General features: G+C 40.6%; 1 protein-coding gene across 2 annotated transcripts in view; it reads right to left on the reverse strand.

The window, feature by feature from the left end:
* Window positions 1-587: 587 nt before the first annotated feature.
* The window catches only part of VTCN1 (V-set domain containing T cell activation inhibitor 1), a gene marked incomplete at both ends in the record, with an annotated part of 57,831 nt that continues 40,273 nt past the window's right edge, over window positions 588-18,145 (reverse strand). Inside the window, 3 exons of one of the 2 annotated variants that reach the window (XM_079697540.1) lie at window positions 588-709; window positions 5,984-6,255; window positions 9,110-9,479. In XM_079697540.1, the coding sequence (XP_079553666.1) occupies window positions 588-709; window positions 5,984-6,255; window positions 9,110-9,479 (764 nt within the window). Of the gene's footprint in view, window positions 710-5,983; window positions 6,263-9,109; window positions 9,480-18,145 lie in introns of both variants that reach the window. The other variant, XM_079697541.1, reaches the window with a different exon arrangement.

An 18,145-nucleotide genomic window follows, 5' to 3' on the forward strand; every position in this document is an offset into this window, starting at 1 on the left:
TTGTATACAAATTCCACATGCAGAAGAATATTCAGAAAGAGATGTCCTACCAGTAATTAGAGCCAGAGGACTGAGGTGAGAGTGGGAAGTCTTAGCAGGAGGGCTAGTTGGTGAGTGCTTTGTCAAGTCTCCAGTCAACAGGGGCTTTGTTGAGGGGGGCTGGGAGGAGGTCACTTATGTGAGCGATTATGCTTATGTCATGATGTTTCATTGTGAAATCCAGAGTAATGAGTCAGGGCCAAATATCTCTTTCTCTTCAGTAAGATGTGTTTGCCTTCAAGGATGACTCAATAAATGAAAAGGTGTTTGAATTTACACAAATATTTGAATTGCATAGAGTTGTTTTTCCTGTAAGTCTGTCAATGAGGTCTCTACTCTTTGTTAACAAATGCTTACCTTTCACAATAGCAGTGGAAATAGTGCCTACTGCCCTGACGTTATTAAATGTTTCTCTCTGAGGCTGGTGCTGGGAGCTGCTTGATTCCTGTTAGGGACACAAACACACACAGTGGCTCCCCCACACCATTCGTGATTCATCTCACCTGTCGTACCAGTGACTCTGCATGTTTCTATGTAGCCAAGGTGCATTATTTTAGCATCAGGTAAGGGCAGAGAGGCAGGAGTACCCAGGCGATGGCAACAGAAGAGACACACAGGGAAGCTTTTGAGTTCAGCAGCTGGAGATGACTTTGCCTTTTAATCTCAGAGTCTGTAAAGGGAGAGAAAAAAGTTCAGGGTCATAGAGGAAAAGCTGGATGTCTCCTTCACATGGATGGTTAGCAAAGAAAAATACCCCAAAAAAACAGAACAGGTTGTTCCTAATATAACTTGTGCCCTAATTTGAGGGCAATTTTGTACCCCATTCTCTACCTTTCTGTAACTAGCTTAAAAGCAGAGCTTTCCCTTTCTGCAAAGAGGTTCCATTCTCTCGTCCACTCCAGTGAGCACTCAGCCAAATGAAAAACGATTCCAGTAAACACATTGCTATTGGTTACCAAATAAAGAATAGGCTAAACCAACAGCCATGGCCAGTCCTTGGTGTCAGACACATTTTTTTCCCTCTAGGCAGTGACCTTTACAGGTTCTGTGTCATTTGCTTTCATCACACCACTACAGAGTAATGAGAAAGTATTGTTCTCATTTTGAAGTAGAGAAAGGCAGAAGTGAAATTAAATTGCTCTTTACTCTGTTTTCTCCCTAGACAGTCCAATGTCATTTAGCTCATTTCAGCTCTGATACTTACCCTAGCTGTGTGACTTCAGGCAAGTTTAGGCAAGTTACTCTATGTGCTACAGTTTCTTCATCTATAAAATAGGGCCAAAATAATAATAATCAACTTCATAGGATTCTTGTGAGGATTAATGAGTTAATACATGTAAAGCACTTAGAACAGAACCTGGCACCACAGTAAGCATTCAGTAAGTATTAGCTGTCAAGACAATAACAGTAACCCCACTCAAGCCTAATAAACATTACTTCCATTAAGCTGATCATTTTCCAAATCCACCTCTTTAGCCCAAATTCTGTCCTAAATTCCACATCTGTATTTACAGTTGCTACTATATGTCAGTTAAAAATATAATTATTCAGCAAATATTTTTGAGCACCTGTTGTTTGAGTTCAAAGGAGTCCAATAAACACCCTCTTTCCAGCTGAGTTCTGAACCAATTAAAGAGCAAGACAAAGTGAGGCAACTGGAAGACTAAAATCACATTTATTCCTGATAAATCTGATAATAAAGGATTAAGCTTTGTCTGCAGGGAAGTGGGCTGCAGCCCAGACTTCCCCAGTGACAGGCAGCCCAAGACTGAGGCAGGCTTCCTCCCACAAGGGCAGATTCTACCCCTGAAAACTGTTGGCTTAGAGGAGAAGAGTAGAATGTATACTTCTGGTTAGCTAGAGAGAAAAGGAAAAATGAGGAGCTGAGCTATTTATACCCAGCTTCTCCTAATAAACTCCCTAATTGGGTAAGTTAATTTCTCTTCCTCTGGGGAAGAGTGAAAGAGGGGAGAAGAGAGACTAGAAGGGTTACATTGGTGGGGATCTCTTCCCATGGAAGGAAATATGTGGAGGAGAGATGAAGCAGTCTCCCCCAGACTTGGAGTATGCTGGGTAATGTGCTAAGCATTGGACATCTCTACCTTTGTACATAGTGGGCACTTTCAACTCAACAGCTCTAAAATCTTCATCTTTTTATCAGACATGTTGCTTTTCCTACATTTTCATTTTTGTTGTTGGTAGCATTACTAACCTCCTAAGCAACCTGGATAGCAATATCAGACCCCTTTTGACTTGTTCCTTCTCTTGTCCTTCACATTTGTGTTACCAAGGCCTGTAGATTATTTTCTTCATTAACTTTTGATTCTCCCACCTTTCCTCTCCATTGTCGCTGCCCCAGTTAAGGCCCTCATAATTCCTCCCCTGGACACTGACATAGGCTTCTGACTTCATGCCTTCCTAGTCTATCAAAACCATTCTTTTTCTTCAAAACCCAGCTTGAACTCTTCATCTATTGAGCCACTACAGTCATAATTAACTACTCTTTCCTGTGGGTACCGTATCCACACTGATTAACTTCTCTTATGACAAGTGTGCTATTCATCTCAGTATTTCATGGGACTTACAAATTACTTTGTATATATTTGGCACTAAATAGATATTTGTTGAATGAATGACCCAAATTAGCAGTATAGTTAGAGAACACAGGATATAAACCTCATGGCCTCATTTAGTTGTTTAAAAACTTACTTTGTGCATGATAAGAAGGAATTATGTTATTTTATCTTAATTTTGAGCTATGTCATGCTTCTAAAAGTTGGATATAGTCCTAGTACTGGTACATGGAACACTTGTTCTGATGTATCCAATAAGCATGTATGGAAAAAGAACCTGCTCACTGAATAAAAGCTGTGCCCAATTTCTGTGGTTTGTTCAGTTATTGCCATTTCTATTAGAAGACATTAGTTATATAGTTTGGAGCTTTTAATTGAGATCTAAACTGAAATACTGTTGTTAACACTCATTGTTTTAAATGCCTAATGCTTCATTTCCCCCTTCTCTTCTGGGAAGGCCTTCCATCCAGGTACTGCCTCATTGGTCTAAGTATGGGCAGCTGACCCAAGTTGAGCTGTTCTGGGAATATATTCAATAGAATCAGACTGAGGGATTGAGCTTCAGTCTAGTTACTCTCTTGAGTGAAAGAGACTTTTAAAGGTAGGAGCTCTTGGCAACCATATTCTGCCCTATAGACTAAAACAAGAGAGAGTAAATTAGAGAGCAAAGAAAATAAAGTAGAAATGAGAGACAAAGAATGGAATTTAAGTTCTTGGATCCAGCTGTTCTTTTTTTTTTTTTTTTTTTTTTGCGGTACGCGAGCCTCTCACTGCTGTGGCCTCTCCCGTTGCGGAGCACAGGCTCCAGACGCGCAGGCCCAGCCGCCACGGCTCACGGGCCCAGCCACTCCGCGGCATGTGGGATCTTCCCAGACTGGGGCATGAACCTGTGTCCCCTGCATCATCAGGCAGACTCTCAACCACTGCGCCACCAGGGAAGCCTGAATCCAGCTGTTCTTGAAGCCACACTGCACTTTCTGTCCTTGGTTTCATGAGACATCCTAATACCCTTCTAATAAATTCCTTCTTTTAGCTTAGGCTTCAGTTGGTTTTGTTTTCTGTTATAGGCAACTAAAAGTGTTCTAATTGGTACAGTCAGCAGTTTGTTTCACAGGATAGTGGAAGAGCTCTCTCTTTCTCATATATGATTTTTTATTAGATACTTTTTTTTATTGTGGTAAAAAACATAATATAAAACTTACTATCTTAACCATTTTAAGTGTACAGTTCAGTAATGTTAAGTATATTCACATTCTTGTGAAAAAAATCTCCAAAACTTTTTCATTTTGCAAATCTGAAACTCTATACCCATTAAACAACAACTCCATATCCTTTCCCCTTGGCCCCAGCTCCTGGTAACCATCATTGTACTTTCTGTTTCTATGAATTTGATTACTTCAGATACTTTATAAGTGGAATCAAATGGTAGAATCAAACAATATTTATCTTTCTGTGACTGGCTTCACTTATAGCATAATATCCTGAAAATTCATCCATGTTGTAGCATGCAAAAGAATTTCCTTCCTTTTTAAGGCTGAATAATGTTCCATTGTATGTATACCACACTTTGTTTATCCATTCATCTGTTGGTGGACATTGGGGCTGCTTCCTCCCCTTGGTTATTGTGAATATGTTGCTGTAAACATGGGTGTGCAAATATATCTTTGAGACACTGCTTTCAGTTTTTTTGTACATAATACACAGAAATGGGACTGCTAGATCATTTGGAAGTTCTATTTTAAGTTTTTTGAGGAACCTCGCATACTGTTTTCTATAGTGGTTGCACCATTTTACAGTCTCACCATCATACATACACAAGTATTCCAATTTCTTCTCATCCTCACCAACACTTGTTGTTTTCTGTTTTGTTGTTGTTGTTGTTAGTAGCCATTCTAATTAGTATGAGGTGATATTGTGGTTTCCATTTACATTTCTCTGATGATTAGGGATGCTGAACATCTTTTCATATACTTGTTGGCCATTTTGTATATCTTCTTTGGAGAAATGTCTATTCGAGTCCTTTGCCCATTTTTTAATCAAGTTATTTGACTTTTTCATTGTTTAATTATAGTAGTTCTTTATGTATTCCGGATACTAATCACTTATCAAATATATGATTTACAAATATTTTCTCTCATTCCATAGGTTGCCTTTTTGTATATATAAATTTTAATTAAAAAATAGCTGATGAGGGACTTCCCTGGTGGTGCAGTGGTTAAGAATCCACCTGCCAGTGCAGGGGACACGGGTTCGATCCCTGGTCCGGGAAGATCCCACATGCTGCAGAGCAACTAAGCTTGTGTGCCACAACTACTGAGCCTGCACTCTAGAGCCTGCGAACCACAAGTACTGAGCCCACATGCCACAACTACTGAAGCCCATGTGCCTAGAGCCCATGCTCCACAACAAGAGAAACCACCACAATGAGAAGCCTGTGCGCCACAATGAAGAGTAGCCCCTGCTCACCACAACTACAGAGAAAAGCCCGCGCCCAGCAATGAAGACCCAATGCAGCCAAATAAATAAATAAATAAAATTATTTTAAAAATAGCTGATGAAAATATGGTTTATTCAGTTAAATTCAGCAAACATTTAAAGGGCACTTAAAATGTGCAAGGTATTCTGTTTGGTACTAGGCTTGATATAAGACAGTGGTTCTCCTGATATACTCCTTCCCCTATAGCTTGAATTCAATTTAACCCCAGCAGGGATGGTTTTAAAATTCATAATTCAGTCTATGCATTTCCTGGACACTAGCTCAACCCTAGGTTTTGTAATATACTAAAGCACTGCAGGGAGACTAGGGTGTTGAGCCTCCCTGGCTCCTGGTCTTCTCAGCCTGGGAGGCCAGCTTAATCTGGAGCTTTCAGATTAATCTTGTGCCGATATTAGTGGGATCTTGAGCAAGTCCTGGAAGGACTGAATAAGAAAGACTAAGACAGACTCTAAGACCTTTAGTCTTCAAATCAAAAGTCTTCTCAAAGGCAGGATAGACCCAAACCAGTTTTGGGGGACTTGGGATGTAGATCACCAGCTGAATATATCAAAGATTTCAAATAATCATCACTTCTCCACTGCTTTACCAAACCAATCCTTCTGAGTTAGGGCTTCAGAATCCGAAACACCGCTCTCCAGACAGTAAGAAGGTATACAACATGAAAACTAATTGCCACCTTTGACCTATATGCCATAAATATTGTTTCGTATTAGTTTTCTTCTTACATAATGCAATCCCAACTTGAATTGTGATCGAGATCTCTGTGAAACTTTCTGTGCCCTGGTACATAATATATCTGTTAAGGAAATTAGATTTTAGTTTACACTAGATTATAACCCCAATAAACCCATACCAAACATGTAAAGGAACCCACCTGTCACTTTGATATCCCCTGTGGCTTTGGCAATGTTGTTTTCAATCATACAGGAGTATGTGTTGTTGATCGTGACATTGTAGAGTACAGATACAACCTTCATGGTCACCTTCTCAGAGTTCATCTCAAAGCTGGTGTCGGAGACTTCTGAGAAGTTGGCTCCCTGGTCTACTTGGGATGCCCAGACCACTGTTGGCTGGGGAAACCATTGGGGAGCCTCACATCGTAAGCTCTCTGAGGTGGCGTTACAGTCCACGTTCATTTCTGGGATGCTGAAGGCTGCAGGGTTGAAGGGTAAAAAAGGGGCAGGGGTCAAGGTCAGACAGATAAGGCAATATAGCCTTTGAAGTGCTAGGTCTTAAAAACACATTGAAGTGACTCGGTACTTTCCCAGTGGGCTGTCTTATGTATGATCCATTTTATTGTAGATGCAAAAAATGATTTGCTCATAGTATTGCTATACGTCAAAACACTTTGGACAATATCACAAACTCCAAGGACCTAAGTTCTAGGTATAAGTGTTACAACAAATAAATTTCTCCAAATAAGAGGAGTTCCAGTGATCACACACAAAAAATTATCAAGTAGGGAAATTGGGTATTTATTTTCCTAGGCACCTATGAAGCCTCCTGAATTTTATGTAATTTTTCTTCCTGGAGGGTAAAAGTGTGGGGAGGGAGAAGGAAGAGACAAACAGCATTCACCTACCCACAGAAATTCCATACACAGGCCACGGGGATCTGAAGTTTGCTTGGGTAGAAACTGCCCAGCCCTGGTGTCCATGAATAAAGACAGGCATTTGTTTTCTTTTAAGATAATTCTCCTCACTGGAGAGGCAAGTACATTTTGAATTTAAGACTAACTTCCTCCTCTATCTAGGCAGAGAGACACTTACAGAAAATGTTAAGGCCTGGACTTTGGCCTGCAAAATGTTTATTATGCCAAAAGGGCAAGATACAAATTGTTAATTTATTTAGCATCTTCCTTTGCCCAGGACTGTGCTAGTGTGGAGTGAGAGGTGGAAGGAAAGCCTTTGCCATGCCCTTCAAGAGCCTGCTGCCTAGCAGGAGAGATGAGTCTCACATACTTGGAGCAGGCAGGGCACAAGCTCCTGGGAGATGATGTGGGAACATGAGTGCACATGACAATGAACCACCATTTACTGAGGGTGTGCTCTGTGCTGGGGACCAAATTCTAGACATTATTTTTTTTTGTTCCTCACAACAGTCCTAGGTATATCTATTATTGTGCCCATTTAACTTTAATTTTAGAATAACTTTAGATTTACAGAAAGGTTGCAAAGATAGTACAAAGAGTTCTTGTATACTTCTCACCCAGTTTCCCCTAATATTAACATCTTAAATAACCATGATGCATTTGTCAAAACTGAGAAAGTATCATTTGTATATTACTATTAACTCAACTCCAGCCTTTATTTGGATTTTACTAGTTTTTCCACTAATGCCCATTTTATATCCCAGGATCCCATCCAGAATACCACATTGCATTTATTTGTCATGTCTTTTTAGATTCCTCTGGTCTGTGACAGTTTTTCAATCTTTCCATGTTTTGCATGATCTTGACAGTTTTGAGGAGTACTGGCCAGGTATTTTGTAGAATGCCCCTCTATTGTAATTTGTGTGATGTTTTTCTCAAGATTAGACTGAGGTTATGGGTTTTGGAGAGGAAAACTATAGAAGTAAAAGTGCCCTTCTCATCATGTCACATCAGAGAGTGCACGCTATTAACATGATTTATCATGGGGATGTTAACTTTGATCACCTGGCTGAGTCTATGTTTGCCAGGTTTCTTTGGAAGCTGGACTTCACTAAGTCTAACACAACCTACATGCAGTGGTCGGGGAGGGCGAAGTTCTAAGCTCCACTTCCTGGAGAGGGAGAGATCTAAATACATTATTTGGAATTCATCTATAAAGAAGATTTGTTTCATCTCCCTCATATAAGTATGGACTCGTGTATTTATTTTATGCTTAGTTATAATTTAATACTATATTGTTTATTTTGTTGCTCAAATGGTTCCAGCTTTGCCATTGGAAGCCCTTTCAGTTGGCCCCAGTGTCCCTTTGACCTGGCTTTATTAATCCCTATTTTAAGATAAAGAAGCTGAGGCTCAGTGAGGTTGCCTTGCCCAGGCCACTGTATGTGCCTAGGTCTGACTAGATCTATGCTTCAAACCACTACATACACATATTATGAGGGGTCCAAGAAAGATCTGTGCAGGCTAGCTTAGCCTGGGATGCCTCAGGATACTTTCTGCCTATCCTTCAAGGCTCCTCCCAAATGTCAAATTTTCTCCATGGGGGCCTTCCTGTCCCTTTCCTCCCTATGCATTTGGATATGATCTCTTTCTTCCTCTGAATCCCCAAATCACTCTATTTATATTTTCTCTTAAAGCATTTAATACACTTTACCAATTATTGTAGATATGTTTCTTATCTACATATTTCTCTTATTTACATATGTTTCTCATCTCTGCCCTGACCCTCAACTCTATAAGCTCTACACTCTCAGCTCTACAGAAGGAAGGACAATTATCTTTGTTTTCTTAATCATCATTTTACTCCTTCCAATATCTCAGTCCCTTGTACATAAATTCAGAAAATATGTTAAATTTAGTTGGTAAGAAAGCATGGATTTCATTGGAAGAGGATTAGTGAGTTTATAGGCCAATATTGTTTTGGTCAGTTACATTTGAACTTCTCCTATAATGGGTTACACTGTCGTGAGTCCCTGGAGATACTGATTTCAGACTTGGGCTAGGGCCTACTTAGCACAGAAAAGTCTCAGACCAGATTATAGTCTTCTCTCACTAGCAAGACCAAAGGGAAGGAACAGAGAGCTACTGATGGAGAAAACATATTCTGGCAAAATATTTCAGGGAATATATGAGAAAATTCAGAAGAGGCTAGAGTCCTGAACAAAAGATTTTAAGACCTAATATTATAGTGGGTTACTTCTGGAGTTGGTGTGGGTCTTGGACAGCAAGGATGGCTGCTAGCAGAATTCGGATGGTCTTTGTCTGATATTAGTCACTCATGAGCATAATATGACATTTCATCAGCAATTCACACTCTCTAGTCTCAAATATCTTCTGGCACCTTCTTACCCTCTCTTCAAAAGTAACTTAGCTCCAGTTTTATACTCGAGGTTAGCATTCCCCTTGCCTTTAGAAGTGATGATGTAACATTTATAGGTGCCAGCATCTGTGAGTTGCACATTTTTCAGCCTCAGAGAGGCATTGCCAACTATTACTTGATCAGCAAATACTGCTGTCCGACCTCTGAACATTTCATCCTGGTCTGACAGGTCATCTTTGCCTTCTTTGAACTCATGGACCAAGCCCATAACACCTTCCTTCAGCCACTGTATCATGATATCAAAAAGTTTGATGTCAGGTTCAAAAGTGCAGCTCAGGATTCCATCCTCCCCAATGTTCCCAGCTGAGGTGAGAGTAGTGACTGGGATGGAGTGTCTCCCTACAATTCAGGAAACAAGGGTCAATGCCAAGGGAAGCTTTGGAACATCTACAACCAAATCCTTCATTACTAAAAAGCAAAACAGGGACTTCTATAGTAAATTAGAAATATACAAAACAGGAGAGGCATGAAAAAAGAAGACATAAGAATAGAAAGAGTATTATGATGATAGTTTTGATACCTACAGCAGATCTGCCAATAGCAGATAAAAAAGCTACGCTTTTTGAGACCAAGCAACTGAAATCTTGAGACCAAATAAGAGGAGAACGTATTGGACTTGGGTTTTGAAGATGGGAATTCAGATCCTGGTTTTGTCACTTATGAGCTACGTGACCTTGACTACATCTCTGGATCTCAGAAAAATGGAGGTAATGATATCTGTCTTACCTACAGTAAAGAGCTCTTGTGAGGATCAAATCAAATGGATGTGAACTTGATTTGCAAACTGTAATTACACATATAAGGTATTGTTATTCTTAGTTAACCAGAAGTGGCACAGACCTGAAACCTCACGTTAACTAAATATGGCTAATAATTCTGAAGAATGCTAAATTCGAAGTGTTGTTACTTTTATCTCCACTTGAATGATGAAGAAACGAAGGCATAGAGAATAGAAGTGATTTGGTCAAGGTCAGAGTGCTAGCTATGGCATAATGAAGAATGATACTTAATTAAATTGATTTTTGGCCTAAGATAGAAGTCACACCCTTCTCTCCAAACATATAACAAGTACAAGTATTAATTATGGTGACAGCCACATCCACTGCCTCTTCCCCACTTGCCCAGCTGACAGCCGACTCAGTCTGTAAAGGATTGACCAGCTCTTCTCTCTGTACTGGAGGCTGCTGACTGGGGATAACTACAGGGGTGCTTTAATTAACTGAATATTCTTGAGAGCCTCCTTCTGTGGTTTGGATGTGAAGGTAAGGAGAGGATGGGTCTTTGAGCCCAAGAAGAGAGTGGAACAGACCCAAGGAAGTGTGGGGGAGAGACCATGAGAGGAAAAGGTGAAGAGAGTTCCCTCATCACGAGAGCTGCCTTAGATCCTGAGGGTTTTCCGGTCTAGTTCCTGTCCCACTGTCTGGGTATCCTTTAAACAAACACCTTATATTTATAATGGTCTGCACAAACCTCTCTTTCTTATAGCCAAGAAAGTCCAACATGATGGATGCTGAGCACTTCTCAACTGGACTTCTCAGCTTCCTTATTTATATTCCTGCCTCTCATCTTTGCCTCCATCTAACCCATTTTACATGCATTAATCTTACAGGTAGACCTTAAAGTACAATCCAAACATGTCAGTTTCCTAATCGCTAATCTTCCATTGCTCCCAAGGGCTGTGGAATAAACTTCAGACTAACAGCATGGCCTTCAAAGTTAAATATTGCATGCCACATAGGAAATGCCCATAGATATTAGCCCTTTCCAGCCAGACTTCCCACTACATCCTTTCAAAGTCTATATTGTAATCTTTGCATATCAAGTGATTTACTGATTTGCTGCTTTCAATGAAAAAATACATAAGCAAAGCACATTTGCTATTTTTCAAATGTAAGAGGTAAACATTATGAACATAGGGGATATCTTTGGCATCTTGCGTCTTCCAGCCTTTAAGGGGTTGGAATTATCTTATTAGCTCCTATGCTTTTATAAAGTAGATGAAGGTAATGGATTAGGGACAGAACTGGAGAAGCAAGCTAGATGAATTTATATTATATAGAAGAGAGAGTTACTGATGGAAGAAAAAGTACCCATAAAAATGAAGCAGAGGAAACAAAAACCTGTGCATAGGCTGGGTTGGGAGGATGTTTTGGAGGTTTTAGAGTATAGGAGAAGAGAGGCTTTGGGGTAGCTGCCATGCATGGCCATTCATGTGGGAGATTTGGGAGAAAAAGTATGAAAGAAGGTAGTATGAAGTTTAGCTGTGTAATATGAATGCAACACACCCCATCCCCTGCCTTGGCATTTTATTGAACACTGTTTTAAAGATTTAATTTGCTTTTTAATTGTTTTTACTTGACAGATTGATATCCAAGACATTGCAGGCTAGTACTGGTTATAATTATACTATGCATCTTCACACACTGTGCATTGTGCACCTACAATTTATAGTTCCCTCCTCTCCTTTATCACCAGTTATCCAAATTCTACTTATATTCAAGGCTGTTCAGATGGCAGGACTCGCATGAAACCCCCTTTTGATATGCCAAACCAAAATTAAAAGATTGTCTCTTTCCTCTTCCTCAACACGTTTCTTTGCCTTTAGTATAGCATCTGTCTCCCTCTACCTTGTCTCTAGTCTGTCTCTGGCACTAATTTGTAAGCTTTTCAAGGGAAAAAAATGTCTTAATCATATTTGTAAGTCCTATAACGCTTTGATGGTTAATTTTATGTGTCAGCTTGACTGGGCCCCAGAGTGCCCAGATATTTGGTCAGACGTTCTGGGTGTGTCTCTGAAGGAGATTAATATTTGAATCACTAAAGCAGATCACCCTCCTTAATGTGGGTGGGCCTCATCCAATCAATTAAAGACCTAAATAGAACAAAAAGGCTGAGCAAGAGGGAACTCGTGCTGCCTTTGAGCTGGGACACAAGTCTCTCCCTGCCTTCAGACTTGAACTGAAACATTGTCTCTCTTTGGATCTACAGTCTGCCAGCTTTGGGGCTGGAACTACTCCATTGGCTCTCCTGGTTCTCAAGCCTTTGGACTTAGACTGGAACTAAACTGTCTGGGTCTCCAGCTTGCTGCCTGCAGATCTTAGGACTTCTCAGAGTCCATAATCATGTGATTCAATTCTTTCTAAATCTCCCTCTCTCTCTGCCTCTCAATCCCTTTCTCCCTATACTTCCATCCTATTGGTTCTGTTTCTCTGGAGAACCTGACATATAAATTCTGGTACCAAGAAGTGGGGTACTGCTGTAATAGGTACCTAAGCATGTGGAGGAAGTTTTGGAACTGGGTAATGGGTAGAGGCTGGAAGAGTTTTGAGGTGCGTGCTAGAAATGTGGATGTTAAGGGAGATTCTGGTGAGATCTCAGATGGGAAATAAGGAACATGTTATTGGAAACAGGAAGGAAACAGTCCTTGTTAGAAAATGGCATAAGAACTTGGCTGAATTGTGTTCTAGTGTTTTGTGGAAGGTAAAACTTGTAAGTGATAAAATTGGATATTTAGCTAAGGAGATTTCTAAGCAAAGTGTTGAAAGAGGGGCTTGGTTACTCCTGACTGCTTCTACTAAAATATGAGAAAGGAGAGAGATGAATTGGAGAAGGAATTGTTAAGCAAAAAAGAACCATAACTTGAAGATTTGGAAAGTTCTCAGCCTATCCATATTGCAAAAAATGAGAAGACTGTTCTGAAGATAGCACTCAGGGTGTGGGTGAACAACCATTTAATAAGGAGATCATAGGTATGACTCATGAGGATTTTAACAGCCACCTCAACAGAAGCCAGGAATAGAGATAGGATTATATACTGCCAGCTTGGTACAGAAAAACTAAAGGGAATAGAAAAATGAGACAAAATGAAAGAAAGCTGTCAGACTTCGTAGATCTTACAGAACCAGACCATGGAGCTATTCAGCTCTATGCTTCAGCAGGCCAAGGGCCTCTATTGCAACAGGCTGGAGGGCCTCTAATGGAATGAACATGGAATGTTCAATGAACAATGGAATGGCCCCTTAGAGATGGGGCCATCTGGAGCCTAGGTGGGGGGGTGGCAGTGGGACTTCTCAACTGCTAGAATTGTGAGAAAATAAATTTCTATTGTTTAAGCTACCCAGTGTATGGTATTTTGTTATGGCAGCCTGAGCAAACTAAGACAAGTGCCTAGTGCTGTGTTTCTACAGAGAAAAATAATATTTGTTGAGTGAATGAATAAATGAATGAATGAAAATCAGTAGAAATCAAAGCACTGTTTGAGATAATGATTCTATCCAAAATGATTGTAGGAGTAAGGAACATTTGGCTAGATTATCCCATCTAAATTTGGGGGAAATGTGAGTCAGTGAAAAAGAAAGCAATGAAAATACACCATGATTCTCAATAAAATCATAGAGCAAGCGTAACTATGTTAGAGCAAGGGTAAATTTGATTGTAGTTTATAAAGTTCCATTAAAGTTGAATTGAAAAATTACTTTTTAGAAAAAATACATGATTAGCACAGTTTATGGAGAGAATGAAATGGTAATGACATATCTTAGTTGAGTAATTATGTTACTGAATTAATTTTAATGTGTTGGCCTTGAGCCCACAGGTGGAGAATTTGTTGAAATATCTCTTAGAAAACTTAATGATTAAAAATAGGCAGCTGTGGAGTGCCCCAGGGACCCACCACAGGCTCTAGCTCATTTAAGGTTGCATTAAAGATGTGGCAGATGGAATGCATGTAATGTTGATTAAATCCCCCCTCCTTGTAGCAAATCAGGAGGAGGAATAAAAGCCAGTGAGAATTTAAGAAACCATGAGGACCTGGCCATTGCTTTGCACCCAGAAAGCAATCAATAAATACTTATTTGTTAGGTGAATAAATGGTGGTTACAAGTGATAAAATGAGATTTACTTTGCAAGCAACAGTATATAAATATGGCTTCTCTCAAAAAGAAATCTGTTTTCAATTTTGCAAACAAATATTGGCTCAAGGAGCTATGTTCTACTCTTGCACTGCTGGTGGGAATGTGAATTGGTACAGCCTCTATGGAGAACAGTATGGAGGTTCCTTAAAAAACTACAAATAGAACTACCATATGACCCAGCAATCCCACTACTAGGCATATACCCTGAGAAAACCATAATTCAAAAAGAGACATGTACCAAAATGTTCATTGCAGCTCTATTCACAATAGCCCGGAGATGGAAACAACCTAAGTGTCCATCATCGGATGAATGGACAAAGAAGATGTGGCACATATATATAATGGAATATTACTCAGCCATAAAAAGAAACAAAATTGAGCTATTTGTAATGAGGTGGATAGACCTAGAGTCTGTCATACAGAGTGAAGTAAGTCAGAAAGAGAAAGACAAATACCGTATGCTAACACATATATATGGAATTTAAGGGGAAAAAATGTCATGAAGAACCTAGGGGTAAAACAGGAATAAAGACACAGACCTACTTGAGAATGGACTTGAGGATATGGGGAGGGGGAAGGGTAAGCTGTGACAAAGCGAGAGAGAGGCATGGACATATATACAGTACCAAACGTAAGGTAGATAGATAGTGGGAAGCAGCCGCATAGCACAGGGAGATCAGCTCGGTGCTTTGTGACCACCTGGAGGGGTGGGATAGGGAGGGTGGGAGGGAGGGAGACGCAAGAGGGAAGGGATATGGGAACAGATGTATATGTATGACTGATTCACTTTGTTATAAAGCAGAAACTAATAAAAAAAAAAGGAGCTATGTTCTAGGAACCACACAGTCTGGCCTAATATGACTCTCCAGACCTCTTAACCACCAGGGACTCTTGTGTGGTTTGTTGAGGGTAAAAGGGCTTTAAGAGATGGTTAGAGGCAGCTATCTACTGATACAGAATTTTGTTAAACAGGCACGGGTTTCAAGAATTCCATTGGTCTCTAAGATTCCATCAAAGCTCTTTAAAGTTAGAAGTCCCATCCACTTACTGAAAATGAATTCTCTAGCTCATGAGGGCTAATTACTATCACAGCTCTGGTCTGCATGGGAAAAGAGGAGCTGTCAAAGGGCGGGAGCAAGCTGAAATTGGAACCATTTTGTTTTCACACGAGTGGGCACTATTCAATTGCCCTCTTGCAGTAGGAGCAGGAATCTCTTGGGAAGTGGGGTTATAGGTAACACAGGCAAGGATTCTTTACCGAAATTACGATTCTGGGTTGCCCAACACCACTGGATGAAACCTGGGAAATGAACTTTCCTTTGAAATGACTCAGTAAGACAAGTTCTGTAGATTTCAGTAGCACAGAGAGCATCCTCAGCTTCTGCTGTAACCCAGCTGTCCAGATGGGCACCATAGCACATGGTTTAAAGGTGGAAACACATAGGCTTAAGCCTGCACCAGTGGGACCTGTGGTGGCACCTGTGGGCGCCACTCTTGCCAGAGAAGAGGGCAGGGTTGGGGATAACAGTTGCTCTTGTGAGAAGACAGCAGAAAGGATGCTGGGCCAGGCTAGATAAAGGAATGATGTAAGGAAGCAGCAGCAGAGCATTGGCGTTTGAGAACAGGTATCAGGCTGTCTGTGTTCAAGTCCCAGCTCTGCCACTCACTGGATATGGGACCTTGGGCAAGTTTTCTAACTTCTCTATTCCATAATTTTTTTAATCTGTAAAATGGGGATGCTAATAATAGTAGCTTCCTCAGAGGGCCCCTGAAAGGACTAAGTGATACAATACAGGTAAAGAGCTTACCATAGTACCTGACTTGCTGCATGTTAAACCTTAAATCAATGATATGGATAACCATTATTAATTAGAATCATTTGGAAAGATTGCAGATCAGAGCACTGGGAGGAAATAAACACTTAACTAAATGCTTATAGTGCCTCATTTTAAGTCAGATAACAACCTTGAGAGGTAGGAATTACCATTCTACCCATTTTATGAATAGGATAAAGAGGCTCTGGGGGATTAAATGGCTTGCCTAAAGCCCCGTATCTAGCAAGTAGTGGAGCCAGTATCAAACTCAGTCTTGTCTGAGTTTGTCCTAAGCCTATACTCTTTCTACCACATTTTGCTGATATCCAGGGCCAGACTATAGAGAGCCTATCCACTAAAACAGTATCCCCACCTCATGTAAAAATAAAAAATAATTAAAAACCATAAAAAAACAAGTGTAAGAAAGGCCAACATCTGTCTATTTTCTTAGATGACTACAATGACAAAATATGTATGAATTTCTTTTCAAAGAACTTCAGTGCTCCTGTTTTGGTGCCATAAGCACATGCCTGATTGTTTTATCCAGTGACCAAAGATGGAGCATAATTAGGAGGCAGTGTCCTGTGGCTTCCTGCCCTGGCTTCCCTAACTTAAGAGGAGCTTCTGGGCATGGCCAGGAAATAGTACAAGTTTTAGGAGGTGCTATGTGAATGCATTAATAATAGCAAATTATTATTAATGGCACTGATGGTATCAATGAAAACAATAATAGTAGCCATTTATTACACGCATATGTGTCTGACACTTTATAAACACTTTCTCATGTAATTCCCACAACGACTTTATTTTACCAGTGAAGTTCTGGAAAGTTAAGTTATATCCCAAGGGACACACAGGTTAATGTTAGACCTGAGATTACAACAACTCTGATCCCTAAATGTTTCTACTATACAGAGCTGTTCAAAGTCACCCAGTGGGTGAGTGATAGCACAGGGACTATCAAATTATAGTCAGGGACCTTTCCACTGCATCTCTCTCCTTCTCAAAGGGTCATCCACGAAGGTTGCCCTAAAACCAGCCTAATGGGAGTTGCTCAGCCTCTCTTCCAAACAACCCACCTCAAATGCATTTTATGGTTTTTGTTTTGATTTGTTTTGTTTTGTTTTTGGCGGTACGCTGGCCTCTCACTGTTGTGGCCTCTCCCGTTGCGGAGCACAGGCTCCAGACGTGCAGGCTCAGCGGCCATGGCTCACGGGCCCAGCCGCCCCGCGGCATGTGGGATCCTCCCAGACTGGGGCATGAACCCGCGACCCCTGCATCGGCAGGTGGACTCTCAATCATGGCGCCACCAGGGAAGCCCGCATTTTATGTTTTATGGGGTCCATATTTAGAGCTTGTAAGGAGTGGAATAGCTATGAGAAGGTGACATGCACAGCTTCAGGAGAGTTACAAAGAAATAGATTCTTTTCTGTGTTTAGGAATATCTTTACATCTTTAAAATCTGTGGTCTCAGAAATATTGCCTGCAAGTCATACCAGAAAACACCCTTCTCTGCCACAGCTCTGCATGAACGTTGTCACTGGTGTGGAGTGATGGGAAGGAGCGTGAGTTCTGGAAGCAAATTTCCAGGGCTTGAAACACAACTGTGCCTGCTTGCTTGCTGTGTGCAACTTGAGGCAATTTTCTAATCAGGACATAATATTTATCTCCTATTTGTTGTGAGTGGTAAATCAGATAATATATGCATAATAATAAGATAAACTTATTTAGCACAGTGAGGCGAACACATAAAGGATTCAAAAGATATCACCATCACCATCATCATCATCTACCTAATGCTATTTGCTTAATTTCACTGTCTTGTGTATTAATCCAGCTAACATTTTATCTAATTTGCTTAAAGTGTGATAATATAATGCTCTCGGGTAAGGGTTATGGTCCTTTTAATAGAGGCAATTTAGAAAAGTCCAACTAAACAGTGTTAAAGTTATAAACAGCCCACCTAATCCAAAATAACCAGCTTTTACCTTATGAAATAGAAAGAAGGCAGAAAACCTTTCATTGGTGGTAGGGTTTAATATTATTGGTGGTACACTGCTGAACTGAGTGAACTGTAACTTTTATCTATGTATTCACCCCTCCATGCCTCCGTCCACTTGTCTATTCAAAAAGCACTGAAGGGGCTTCCCTGGTGGCACAGTGGTTGAGAGTCCGCCTGCCGATGTGGGGGACACAGGTTCGTGCCCCGGTCTGGGAAGATCCCACATGCCGCCGAGCAGCTGGGCCTGTGAGCCATGGCCGCTGAGCCTGCCCGTCT

This window comes from Hyperoodon ampullatus (genome assembly GCF_949752795.1).
Source record: "Hyperoodon ampullatus genome assembly, chromosome: 2".
Taxonomy (NCBI): Eukaryota; Metazoa; Chordata; class Mammalia; order Artiodactyla; family Ziphiidae; genus Hyperoodon; species Hyperoodon ampullatus.